The sequence below is a fragment of the Crocuta crocuta genome, unplaced genomic scaffold (genome assembly GCF_008692635.1).
Source record: "Crocuta crocuta isolate KB4526 unplaced genomic scaffold, BGI_CrCroc_1.0 scaffold62, whole genome shotgun sequence".
Lineage (NCBI taxonomy): Eukaryota > Metazoa > Chordata > Mammalia > Carnivora > Hyaenidae > Crocuta > Crocuta crocuta.
In genome coordinates this window covers 2,009,879-2,023,316 of record NW_027529173.1, presented here as the reverse complement: position 1 = coordinate 2,023,316, position 13,438 = coordinate 2,009,879, and the positions used below count along the sequence as shown (strand labels likewise).

Genomic DNA, 13,438 nt, shown 5'->3' with positions numbered 1-13,438 from the left:
GACAAAGAAAGACAAATATTGTCTGATCCCATATGTGGAATCTAAAAAAAAATTGCTTTTCTACACACTAACAATCAGGAAAGAGAATTAAGAAAACAATTCCATTACAATATTATCATAAAATACCTAGGAATAAACTTAGTCAAGGAAATGAAAGATGTGTACACTGAAAACTACAAAACATGACTGAAAAAAGGAAAGAAGACAGAAATAAATGGAAAGGCATCCTATGTTCATGGACTGGAAGACTTAATATTATTAATATGACTGAAAGTGATCTACAGATCTGAGAGGACTGAAAGTATTACTGAAAGTGATCTACAGATTCAATGTAATCCTTATCAAAATCCCAGTAACATTTTTTTGCATAAATAGGAAAACCCATCCTAAAATTCCAAGTTTTAATAGCAAATAACAAAACAATCTTTAAAAAGATAGCAAATAGAAAAAATAGCAAAGAGCTAAACAATAGCAAAATAGCAAATAGCAAAGGCAATCTTGAAAATAACAAAAACAATCTTGAAAAATAAGAACAAATTTGGAAGGGTCACACTTCCTGATTTCAAAATATATGACACAGCTATAGTAATCAAAATAATGTAAAACTAGCTTAAGGACATATAGACCAATGGAATAGAATAAGAGAGCCCAGAAATAAACCATCACAAAAATGATAAAATGATATTCAACAAGGATGTTGAAACCATTCAATGGAGAAAAACAGTGTTTTCAATAAATGATGTTGGCAAAACTGGATATCTACATACAAATGAAGTTAGACCTTTTATATCATATGGAAATATTAATTTAAAACGGATTAAAGATCTAAGTGTAAGTGCTAAAACTATCAAACTTTTAGGGAAAAAAAACAAGGGAAAAGCTTTATGACATTGAATTTGGCAGTAATGTCTTAACTATGACACCAAAGCCCAGTCAATAAAAGAAAAAATAAATAAACTTAATATCATCAAAATAAAAAACTTTTATGCATCAAACACTACAATTATAAGACTGAAAAGACAACCCACAGAATAGGAGAGAGTATTTGCAGATGCTATAATCTGATTTAATATCCAGAATACATAACGAACTACAACCTAAGTATTTAAAAAAAATATTTAATGGGCAGTAACTTAAATAGACGTTTCTGCAAAGAAGACATACACATGCCAATAAATACATTAAAAGATGCTCGATTTCAGTAGTCATTAGGGAAATGGAAATCAAAAGCATAGTGACATACCACTTCACACCTATCAGGATTACTATTACCAATAAACAAGAAAATAAAAGTATTGTTGAAGATATGGAGAAATTGAAACTCTTGTGCTTTGTTGGTGGAAGTGTAAAATGGTATGGCTATCATGAAAAACAATATGACAGTTCCTCAAAAAGGTAAACAGAATTGCTATATGATCACTATTTCCACTTCAATTCCAAAAGAATTGAAAGAAGGACTCCAATACTCATATACTAATGTTCATAGTAGCACTATGCACAGTCACCAATAGGTGGAAACAATCCAAATGTCAATCAAAAAATGACTGGGTAAACAAACTGTGGTATATATACTTATATACTATTTACCTTAAAAAGGAATGAAACTTTTGAGCAACTGGATGGCTCATTCAGTTGAGCCTCTGACTCAATTTCGGCTCAGGTTGTGATCTCTCAGTTCATGAGATCAAGCCCCACGTTGGGCTCTGTAACTGCAGCATGGAGCCTGTTTGAGATTCTCTCCCTAACTCTCTCTATCCCTCTCTCTCTCAAAATAAATAAACTTAAAAAAAAGGAATGAAACTTTGATATATGACATATCATGGATGAAACTTGAAAACATGCTGAGTGAAATAAGCCTGACACAAAAGGAAAAATATTAGTACCATTCTACTTATCTGAGATGCCTAGATTAAGCAAGTTCATAGAGACAGAAAGCAGAATGGTGGTCACTAGGGACTGGAGAGAAGAAGAAAAGGAAAGTTACTGTTTAATGGGTATAGAGTTTTAGTTGGGCATTATGAAAAAGTTCTGTACTAGTGATGGTTGCACAACATTGTGTATGTATTTAATGCCACTGAATGGTAACTTATACATAGTTTAACTGTTAAATTTTATGTTTATTCTACCATAATCAAAAAAATAATAATTATGCATGTCTGTTAAAGTCCCAGGTGTTGCCTGTGCTGCTGGTCTGGGGACCACACTGAGCAGCAGGGACATAGTATAGAGAAAAAAGTGGAGGGGGGCATGTGAGTTCCTCAGGAGAAGGGAACATGTCTTTTTATTTTATAAACTAGCAGCTGATACATAATACAAGCTCAATACCTTTTTCAAGGTATTTATGAAGGCATAGGTAAAGAAATACAATTTAATAGGATAACTAAGAATTGTAATATAAGAATGTGTCAGTGAACATGATGATACAAATTTGAGAAAAGCACAGAAGAAAACTAGAGACACCACAGATCTTTACAAAGTATTTCTTTGGCTCAGTAAGGGTGTTTTTTGCTCATTTTGTTTCCCGTGTGCAGTATGGCATGAAGAACATAGTGTGCCTTACCTGGAAAGTCACCATTGTCGTAATCAGATATTACAGCATGATCAGAAAATAAGCTTGGTAAAGCACAGTATGAAAGTACAGTTAGGTATTTGTTGAGGAGAGAAACCACACACGATTTTGGTATAAATGAACAGATCATGCATTACTGAGGTAAGCCCCAATTGTTTTGATTTCTTTTTATGAATTTGTGAGTTTTTTAATACAATTGTTCATTTCTACAAAATGCAAATGATTGGTAGAGTCTATTTTATTACTTCCCTTATACATTTGTCAAATAACTGGAGATATTGTAAAGTCAAGTATTGCAGTTGTAAAGATTTCTTGTATGAAATTATGACCATTGATTTCTGAAAAAGGAAAAATATGCCAATGTAGTCATATCATGCTTTATTTCTCATTCACTGAAAATTGATTCATTGAGACTCGTTCCTTCATGGAGAAGATTAGTATTTAAAAGAGTACTCTTTTTTTTTCTTTTTTTTTCAGATGCTTGGGTAATATTTCCTTAATTAGTAATTCTACTCTAGGATTTAAATCTATATTATTTATAATTATCTCAATCTAGGTAGTATGTTGTATTTCCTAACAAGTAAGATTGAGTCAAAATATCTCTATATTAGCCATGAAATGAAAATTTATTTACACAATTCCAATCTTAAGATAGGCTCAGATTCTGAAGTGTCATCCATAGAAAGAATACATTATTCTTAATATAATTTTAATGATGAATGGGTTTTCAAAATATTCTGATTTTTTGATGACCATATATGATAGAAGCTCTAACTTGCTTGTATTTGGTGAATTAGATACTCTAGTCTTTCAATTAGGGGTACCTGGGTGGCTCAATCAGCTAAGCAGCCGACTTCAGCTTAGGTCATGATCTCACAGCTCAAGCCCCGCATTTGGGTCTGTGCTGACGGCTCAGAGCCTAGAGCCTTCTGATTCTGTGTCTCCCTCTCTCTCTGCCCCTCCGCTGCTCATGCTCTGTCTCTCTCTCTCTCTCATAAATAAACATTAAAAAAAAATTTTAAGTGTCATGAATTATAGTCACATCATTGGTGGTGTAGAAATAGAATCTAGTATCCTGAAAAAACATGCATGGTGCACAAGGATCTGGCTTTCCTTCTATTTAATTTCTAGAATTTTTGTTAGCTTACAATCTAAGCTGAGAATGAAGAAACAAAACTGTAAATTCAATGATAACATCTGAATAAATGAGCCCCTAATCAGATACTTCAATTAGGGTGCAGAGTGGGGTGGCAAAGTGAAACTCAGCATGATACTTTTTCAGAAGCTGTTAGGGATGTAAAGAATGCATAGTCATGATATATTTATTAATATTTCAGAAGAATTAAATCGTAAATAAGATGGCAAATTCTGAAAGAGCTGAAGAGATGCAAGAAAATTATCAGAGAAATGGGTAAGCTTTGCCTAAATTCTACCAAAAGCATTCTGCAACTTCAGATAAACTTTATTCTTTTCAAAGCTGTAGCAAAAATGTTTATAATTTTTTTCCAAAAATAGCAGTGCATTTTTTTTGTGCTGAACTTCAATATAATCAATGAATTTCTTATAGTTTATCATTATAAGAAAAGAAATACCTGAATAATTTCAATTCAGTTCTCTATGGATCCTTCAGTTCATGTGGTACATTTAATAAAAGAAAATACGGGATTCCTATTATTTTTTCACTAAATGGATGTCTTTGTGTGTATGTATGTGTGTATTTTATAAAAATTTCCTACTCCTATAATCCATCAATTTACAGATTTAAAATTGAAATAGCTTAAAGTCTACTTTAGTTTCACTTTTACCATAATAATGGTGTTACATTTAGATATATAAGCTATAAAAATTAAGAGGACCTCTTTTGATAGCATGTTTCGTTAATGCAGGGCTACAAATAGGCAGAAAGGCAGTTCCCACCATATTTGCTCATGTACTATTTTCTGCTTTCAACTCTGGTAGAAAAGAGACTTTCAAAAGACTACCTGAACTCTCCAGAGGCTTTTCATGAAGGTCAATGGGAGATAGAAATATTTCCCTGAAACAGAATTTATCAAAAGAGAGCTTACGAGTCTTAGTCTTTAAAATAAGCATTTGTTGGGGGGTTATGGGGAGTCATGGCTGGCTCAGTCAAAAGGAGCGTGCCACTCTTGATCTCATAGCCCTGAGTTTGAGTCCCGTGTTCGATGTAGAGATTACTTAATCAAATAAAAGCATACAAGTCTGAATCTGGGGTAAAGGAAGGGCTTTACAGTCTTAAAGCACTTGTTGTCATCTGTGAAACATCTCAGAACAAAATGGCCCAGTATTTAAGTAAATTATTAACCTCAGAGAGAATAAAATTAAGTGACTTGACATTTATCAAAGCTGATGGAACAAAGGTTATAAAGCTGGAAAGAAGAGTCAGAAGTTCATCCTTCTGTGGTGTCTTTTTTAGAAAACTTAATCTGATGCCCTACAGTCGTCCATTAATGTTTAAGAATCTTATATGTGTACGTGTCTTTAATTGATAGATTTCTCTGAAAGCAGTGAATAAAACTTATCGTTTTCATCTGGACTTGAAATGTGAGCTTAAGAAATTAAATTTTCAGTGGGGAACAAAATTCACATTATACTTATTTAATATCTACTTAATAGGGCTTCTTTCATTAAAAGCTTACATTTACTCTTGAGCAATTTGTTACAAAAGCTTAAAAATTCTAATCAACCAACTTATATCGATTAAGATGGATGCTATTAAAAATAATAATAATAAATAAAAGATAGCAAGTATTGGTGAGGTTGTGGAGAAGAATCCTTGTGCATGATTGATAGGAATGTAAAATGGTAAAACTGCTATGGAAAACAGTATGATGATTCCTCAAAAAATTAAAAATAATCATGTGATCCAGCAATTTCAGTCTTATTTACCAAAAATAACTGAAAGTGGGGACTTGAAAAGTTATTTATATACCCCTATTCATAGCAGCATTATTCACAGCAAAAGGTTGAAGCACTCTGAAAGTGTTCATTGACTGATGGGTGGATGGATGGATAAATAAAATGTGCTATATACACAATGGCATAATAATCAGCCTTAAAAAGAAGAAAAATTCTGACATGTGCTACCACATATATAAACACTGAAGATACTATGCTAAGTGAATAAACCCAACAGAAAAGAACAAAACACTATGTAGTTCCACTTACATAAGGCACCTAAGGTAGTCAGATTCATAGAAACAGAAAATAGAATGGTAGTTGCCAGAAGCTGGGAGCAAGAGAGAAGGGTGATTATTGTTTAATGAGTATAGAATCCATTTTTCAAGATATAGTTCTGTGGGTGGATGGTGGTGATGGGAGCACAATATGAATGTACATAATACTACTGAACTGTACACTTAAAATTAGTTGAGATGGTGAATTCTGTTACATGTATTTTACTACAATTAAAAAATTTCTACTCCAAAGGTTTGCCTTCAATTGTTATCCTAACTAATGTAGAGATAGCCAGTGACAACTTAGTTTTCCATTGGTTATGATAAAAATCTGTACTGTGTATCCTTAAGTGTGTTTTTAAAATTTCAATGTCGATGCAAATTTGCTATCAAGAGTGAAATTTGATACTTAGGAACAATTTTAATTGGAAAAATTTGCAGTTATATCCACATTGTAACCTTTCCATCTTCAACATTTGTTTTCCAGAAAACTACAAGAACTGCCCAGTGTAAGAAAACAAATTGTTGGACCTATTGAAATAGTAAGTAAATCAGTTAGAAAGTATATGTATCATAAAATTTTAGGAAATTGTCAGTAGTGCTTAGAATGATTGATAGTTTACATCTATTGTTGGGGGAAGAAGGGGAATTTTAAAAGTAATTAATATATAACTTCTAATAGGAAAAAATATAATTAACCCAACATTTCCATAATAAGGGGTAAGAAAAAAGTACAATATTTATACAGTGCTCCCAATTTTGAAAAAGAAAAAAAGTGTGTGCATGTGTGTGTGATACATACATTGGTAAAAGTTGCTTGGTTATTTTTAAAGTGTATAAATTCTTTTTAAATAAAAAATAATTATGTAAATATTTTATAAAACATACACATAAAAAATAGGTTAACACATTTCTTTAGGATTATGTTCAAGGAACATTTTCAGGAATGTGTTCCCAAAACAATTTCTCTACCTACTCTAATCTCAATGTCAGCCTGGCTGTCAGTGTCATTAGAAATTCACATATGAGGACTTTAAGATACAAAACAGATGAACATAAGGGAGGGGAAGCAAAAATAATATAAAAACAGGGAGGGGGACAAAAATATGAGACTCTTAAATATGGAAAACAGAGGGTTACTGGAGGGGTTGTGGGAGGGGGGATGGGCTAAATGGGTAACGGGCATTAAGGAATCTACTCTTGAAATCATTGTTGCACTATATGCTAACTAACTTGGATGTAAATTTAAAAATTAATAAAAAATTTTTTAAAAAAGAAATTCACGTAAAACATTACCTGCTTTTTCAAAAGTCAAATTCTGAAAAACCTGGGAAGTAGCAGAACATGACAATCTTTACAAAGAGATAACACATTATTCTGGGGGAAGGTAGATGAACAGATACTTATCATCTGTAGTACCAAGTACAATACTGTGGCATTTACTCCGTAAATATTTATTAGCTATCACATGAATAAATGGTAACACATTAAATATTTTCAGTCTCCACTCATAAAATATGTACTAAGTTCTTCTTACTGTTATACAAATCTAATTTCATTTCAGTACACTATACATTTTATCTTGAACTTTCAGTAAGATAAATAATCCATATTTTCAAGTTTTATTCATATTTTTGTTTTGGAATATCATTGTTGGGATCTGCTATAGAATAGAATATAAAGAATTCAATATCTGGCTTTCAATTATTTCTTTCTTCTTTTTTTCAATTATTTCTTATTCCAAACAGCCTTGCAAATTATAATTTATGCAATAAATTATTATAGATCCTTATTTATAGAATAGATATTGTCCAGTTAGGAAAAAATCCAAGGAATTTAAAATAAGAATGAAAAATATAATTTGTTACATTTGGTGAACTAATTTTTACCACATGGTTACTGTTCACTGCGCTTACTTAGTTTTATCATTGCTACGATGTTGATAAACCTAAGGAATTGAAAATTTGAAGTTCAACTGTCCTTAAACCAAGATATTGTCATTGCAGTGTTTTAAAATATATTAATTTATTTTATGGGGCGCCTGGGTGACTCAGTCGGTTAAGCGTCCGACTTCGTCTCAGGTCATGATCTCATGGTTTGTGGATTCGAGCCCCACGTTGGGCTCTGTGCTGACAGCTAGCTCAGAGCCTGGAGTCTTTCAGATTCTGTAAATCCCTCTCTCTCTGACCCTCCCCTGTTCACACTGTCTCTCTCTCTCTCTTTCAGAAATAAATTTAAAAAATTACAAAAATTAAAAATATATATATTAATTTATTTTAGAATCAACCAAATGGAAGGAAGTTTCTGATTTATACTCACATTTTATCTGGCCTGTGTCACAGATGCATAATTTGTACAGATTTTGCTAATTTATATTTTTATTTCTTTTTTTAATTTTTAAAAAATATTTCGTAATGTTTATTTTTGAGAGAGACAGAGCTATGTTATATTTTTCGACAACTTCTTCAAAATACATTGTAAATCCTTAATATCAGGGATCTTCTTTTTTAACTTTTACGTATAAATACTTTTCCATAATTTTACACATTTATTAAGTGTTTTAATTTATACAATAATGTTTACTTGATGGAAAAATTGTAGATTGGTTTGGTTTTTGTTTTTTACAGCTATAATGCTACCATGTTTTGTTTTCCTCAGTTCCGTTTTGCTGATGGACTGGACATCACACTTATGATCCTGGGATTACTGGCATCACTAGTAAACGGAGCCTGTCTTCCTGTAATGTCACTGATTTTAGGAGAAATGAGTGATAACCTTATTAGTGGATGTCTAGTCAAAATCAATACAAGTGAGCACAATATTTACTTTTCTGTATTTCTGGGAACTCAAAAGCATTAAATAAAACAAACAGGGTTCATAATACAGATTTGTGTATTGTCAAACAAATCTATATAATATGTATCTAAGTCTTGATTTCTTTGTCCTTCTATATTGCCAGGGACTAAAGAACCAAAGTCTGTGTTAGTATTTGTCAAAGAAACAGAATCAATAGGATGTGAGTGTGTGTGTATGTATTTTTGGAGAGAAAGGGAAAGAAATTTATGTTAAGGGATTGGCTCATGCCATTATGGAAGCTGATATGTACAAAATCTACAGGGTGGGCCGGCAGGCTGAAGACTCAGGACAGAACCAGTGTTGCAGGTCGAGTCCAAAAGCCATCTCTTTCATAGTATATAAAAATCATCTGAGGGACACCAGGGTGGTTCAGTCGGTTGAGCGTCCAACTCTTGATTTGGGCTCAGGCCATGATCCCAGGGTCGTGGGATCAAGCCCCAGGTTTGGCTCTATGCTGAGCATGGAGCCTGCTTGAGATTGTCTCTTCCTCTGCCCCTCTCCCTCACTTGCGCTCTCTCTCTCTCTCTCTCTCTCTCTCTCCCTCTCCCTCTCAAAAAAAAAAAAAATCATCGGAGACTGAGCATACCTCAACTTGTCTCTCCAGGAAATTAAGTAATTTTCTATCAAAACTGATGATCATATCATGATTTAATCAAAGGCTTAAGCCATTCCAGGGCACTCATCTATAATACACACTTTATTTTTTTATTTTTTTAATGTTTATATATTTGAGAGAGAGAGAGAGAGAGCATGAGCAGAGGACGGACAGAGAGAGCCACAGACACAGAATCTGAAGCAGGCTCCAAGCTCTGAGCTGTCAGCACAGAGCCTGACAGGGGACTCAAACTCACAAGCTGTGAGATCATGATCTCAGCCAAAGTCAGACACTTAACTGACTGAGCCACCCAGGAACCCCTATAATACACACTTCAAAAAGAAGAAATCAAGAATGACAAGATCTCTCAGATCACTGCTTAGAGTTACATTCATAATATATAGATATGCACAACACTGTAGAACGTAATGCAGCAAGGAAGCCAAAATAAGCATGCAGAAAATTATTGTACTAGAGCCAAATAACCTAAGTAAAGATAGGAGGGAAATCTAATAATCAGGTATAGGGGAAAAGGTGTTTTTGTATTTCCAGTAGTTATAGATGTCTTTCATATATCATTACCCTTGTAGTATCCTATTTCAGGGTCATGTTCTTCAAGGTAACATTCTTTAGAGGTAAATCCAGCAATTTTATGCACTGACATAAAATTATGCACTAAGTATCCATAGCCTTTTTTTTAATCTGAAGGTTTAAAAACATTAGTAATCCCGTGATTTTATGTTTTTCCACAAATTATACTATAAGAATCATCCTGATTATAACTGATATAAATGTGTCATTAAAACTTAGACTGTCTTTTAGACAGAAGCCTAGCTGTATGTACTGTGTCCCCCCTCTATGTCCTATTTAACTTTAAATACTAGCTTGTATCCTCTTGTTTTCCACCTAAAGGGTAATCTTTTGAGTATCCCAGTCTTGTTTGAGCAGAGTAAAGCCATTGCTTCCATTTCTATGTCTTTTCATGTAATGATCTCTTGTCTACACAGTTAATTAATTTTTAGTATTTTAATGATAGAAGCTAAATTAAGGATGCTCTTAGGTTTTATAAACAAATGAAACCACCAATTCACTGAGTAAATATTGACTGCCAGCTGTGTTGTGTCTCTCTCCAAATGAATGAGTGAAGGAAAGAAGGAGGGAAGGAACAACCTAGCAATCTAAGTCAGTAAGCTTAGGAGTATTCCTTTTCTTAGAGCCACTCTATAATTGATTCTCTTACCAGCTTTAGATAGGATGAGCAGGATATAACTCTGATATTGCTTTGAATTTTAACTTTTGATTTTGGTTAAGCCGCCTTCAGGTTTTTTAAATTTCATTGTGGCATTTGTCAAACGTGGTGAACATACAAAGGGGTTTGGTAAACGTTTAGATAAATACATGGATACTATTGGTATGACATTATTAAAGAGAAGTGAGGACATTAAATAATATACCTTCAACTTAACAATGATTTTCTGGAGGAATGTAGAAGAGGATTATTTGCTCCTACAGACAAAAATATGAAAAATAGCTGTCACTGATCAAGGACCCATTTTTGTGCCAGCACTGAACTTTTGCACATGCTACCTCTATTAACATAATCTCCAAAATGAGAATATGCCATTTTTACGTGATTTTAGGTACCATTTTTAGAAATAATGTTTATTCTCTTTATTAGCTCAATTTCATTAAAACTTTCCACTAGAGTTTAGTACTTCTACTGCGTTAATTCTAATATGTGGAATAAACTGCTTTAAAATTTTTCTTACCATAATTCCATAAATGGAATAAGAGAAAAGTATTGTTTGCATATAAATAAAGATCATAGACATTATCATATGTGATGATGGTACAGTTATGTAAAAATGAACAGTTGAGATGTCTGGAATTCATTTCAACTATTTATTTAAAAAGGTTTAAGAAAGAAAATTATGACAGTGGATAGTGGATATTGATGACTGTTTTGTGCTGTTTTGAAATCACAACCTTGGTATAATTAATGTATGGTATATTTTTTACCAGAAGATACATTAAAAAGTTTACATGTAGTGGTGCCTAGGTGGCTCAATCTGTTGGGCATCTGACTTGATTTCAGCTCAGGTCATGATCTGGTGGTCCTGGAATCTAGCCGTGTTGTGAATCCCATGGGATTCGCTCTCTGCCCCCTCCCCCACTCATTCTTTCTCTTTCTCTCTCTCTCTCTCAAAATAAATAAGTAAACTTTAAACAATACTCTTAGAAAAGTTTACACATAATCTTATATCCAAACTTATAATCCAAAGATTATTTTAAATACTGTTTTATTCTGTTACTATTGTTATGCCCGAATCGCGAGTCCCCAGAGACCTCCAAGGAGCCAGCACCGATGCAAGAACAAAAGGGTCTTTATTACAAGCTCAAGCAGGGGCTCACCTGTCTACTGGCACAGCGGCAGCAAAGTGAAGCCCCGAACAGTGGCAAGCAGGGTTTTTATGGGGGAAGGGCGGGGGTGTTACCGTGCACACGTTGTACATTTTGCATCATTACATTAGCACCAATCATAGTTGTACAATGCCCATAGTAACAGCATAGTAACAATTTTGACCATTCAGTATCTGTGAGGCTTCCGTTACATTTAGCGGGACCCAATCATGATCTTTGAGAGTTTTTTAAAATGACCAATTATGAGGTGGGCTCAGAGAATCTACGTGGGGCTTCTGCAAGCGGTGACTGATTGGCAAGTTTGTACAAAGTACCTACCTGGAGTTCCCAGCCCTGACTCGTCTCCAAGACTACAGGAATGTTACACATTTCTTTTGATTGGCAGATCCGAGGGCGGTCCGAGGGTGGCTTCAGCTGAGGCTTTTCCTGGAACTGGGACTACGTGCAGCCTGAGGTTGTTTCTAATGGGGGACTTAATGTTAGGCTCCTCACTATCCTTGTTATACCCAACATATTTTTTAATATTTTTTTAATGCTTTATTTATTTCTGAGAGAGAGAGACAGTGTGAGCAGGGGAGGGTCAGAGAGAGAGGGAGACACAGAATCTGAAACAGACTCCAGGCTCTAAGCTAACTGTCAGCACAGAGCCAGATGCAGGGCTCGAACCCACAAACTGTGAGATCATGATCTGAGCCGAAGTCGGACACTCAACCGACTGGGCCACCCAGGCGCCCCATACAACCAACGTATTTCAATGAGCTTCACGTAAATTTTTCCCATGACTATTACTTCTAGAATTTTTCACATGTGTTCCTGCTTTTCTTGGACTTTTTAAATTATTCTCTGAGATATCTCAAACTGACTTCTAAATGCATAATCTCAGCAGGAAAGGTAAATTCTATTATCATTAATTACACAACTTTTGTCTGAAATCAGAAATGATTTCAGAATTTTTCCAGATATGAGATACATATTTAATATTTCCTTATAATTTTTCCAGATATGAGATACATATTTAATATTTCCTTATAATTTTTCACATTGCATGAGTTCTTTTTGAGACAAGCAATAATTATTTCAAATTTTAAGTTAAGAATATAAAGTTAAGATGATAATAAACATAAGATATTAAGTCCATATTCTTGAGAATGCATTATATTTTGTTTGGAGGGCTATGTATGAAAGTGTGGCCAATTATAAATCAATTGCCTTCATAATTTAAAAAACTGTTTTACAGCAAATTACCGGAATTGTACTCAGTCTCAAGAGAAACTGAATGAAGATATTACTATGTAAGTCCAAATAAAATATTAATATCATGTTTATTGCATGCTGCTTTATTCAGTACTTACAAGAAAAAAAACTAAGGTTTCATCATTAATATTACATATAAGTGATTAAAGCAAACATGTCTTTTTCTTTCATTGGATATATAAAATAGAATTATTACATAATTTTCTCTTCTATTTGAAAGGCACTAAGTTCATATGCTTTAAATTGTATTTGACAGAATTGTCATCAATAAAAAATTCATTTGGGTATTTGCATTTTTTAGAGCAATTTTGCCTTCCAAAACTGAAAGTACATATCCTAAAACCTAAAGGACTTGTTTTTCTATTTTTTTCAAATTATTTTCCTTACAAGTCTTATGAAAAATGCTACTTCTATAAACTTTAAACAGCAAAAGTCATATGCAACAAATACTAAATATAGTAAAATAATTTTTTAATGTTTATTTAATTTGAGAGGGAGAGAGTGAGTGCAAGCAAGGGAGGGATGGGGGGGGGGGGGGCAGGGAGATTC

At 33.5% G+C, this 13,438-nt stretch overlaps 1 protein-coding gene across 1 annotated transcript in view; it reads left to right on the top strand.

Moving 5' to 3' along the window:
* ABCB5 (ATP binding cassette subfamily B member 5) overlaps nucleotides 1-13,438 on the top strand; it is a 178,747-nt gene that overhangs the window by 56,252 nt on the left and 109,057 nt on the right. Inside the window, exons 2-5 of the mRNA XM_077757610.1 lie at nucleotides 3,907-3,980; nucleotides 6,251-6,305; nucleotides 8,422-8,572; nucleotides 12,873-12,927. Coding sequence (XP_077613736.1) covers nucleotides 3,928-3,980; nucleotides 6,251-6,305; nucleotides 8,422-8,572; nucleotides 12,873-12,927 — 314 coding nt within the window. The 5' untranslated portion in view covers nucleotides 3,907-3,927. The remainder of the gene's footprint in view (nucleotides 1-3,906; nucleotides 3,981-6,250; nucleotides 6,306-8,421; nucleotides 8,573-12,872; nucleotides 12,928-13,438) is intronic.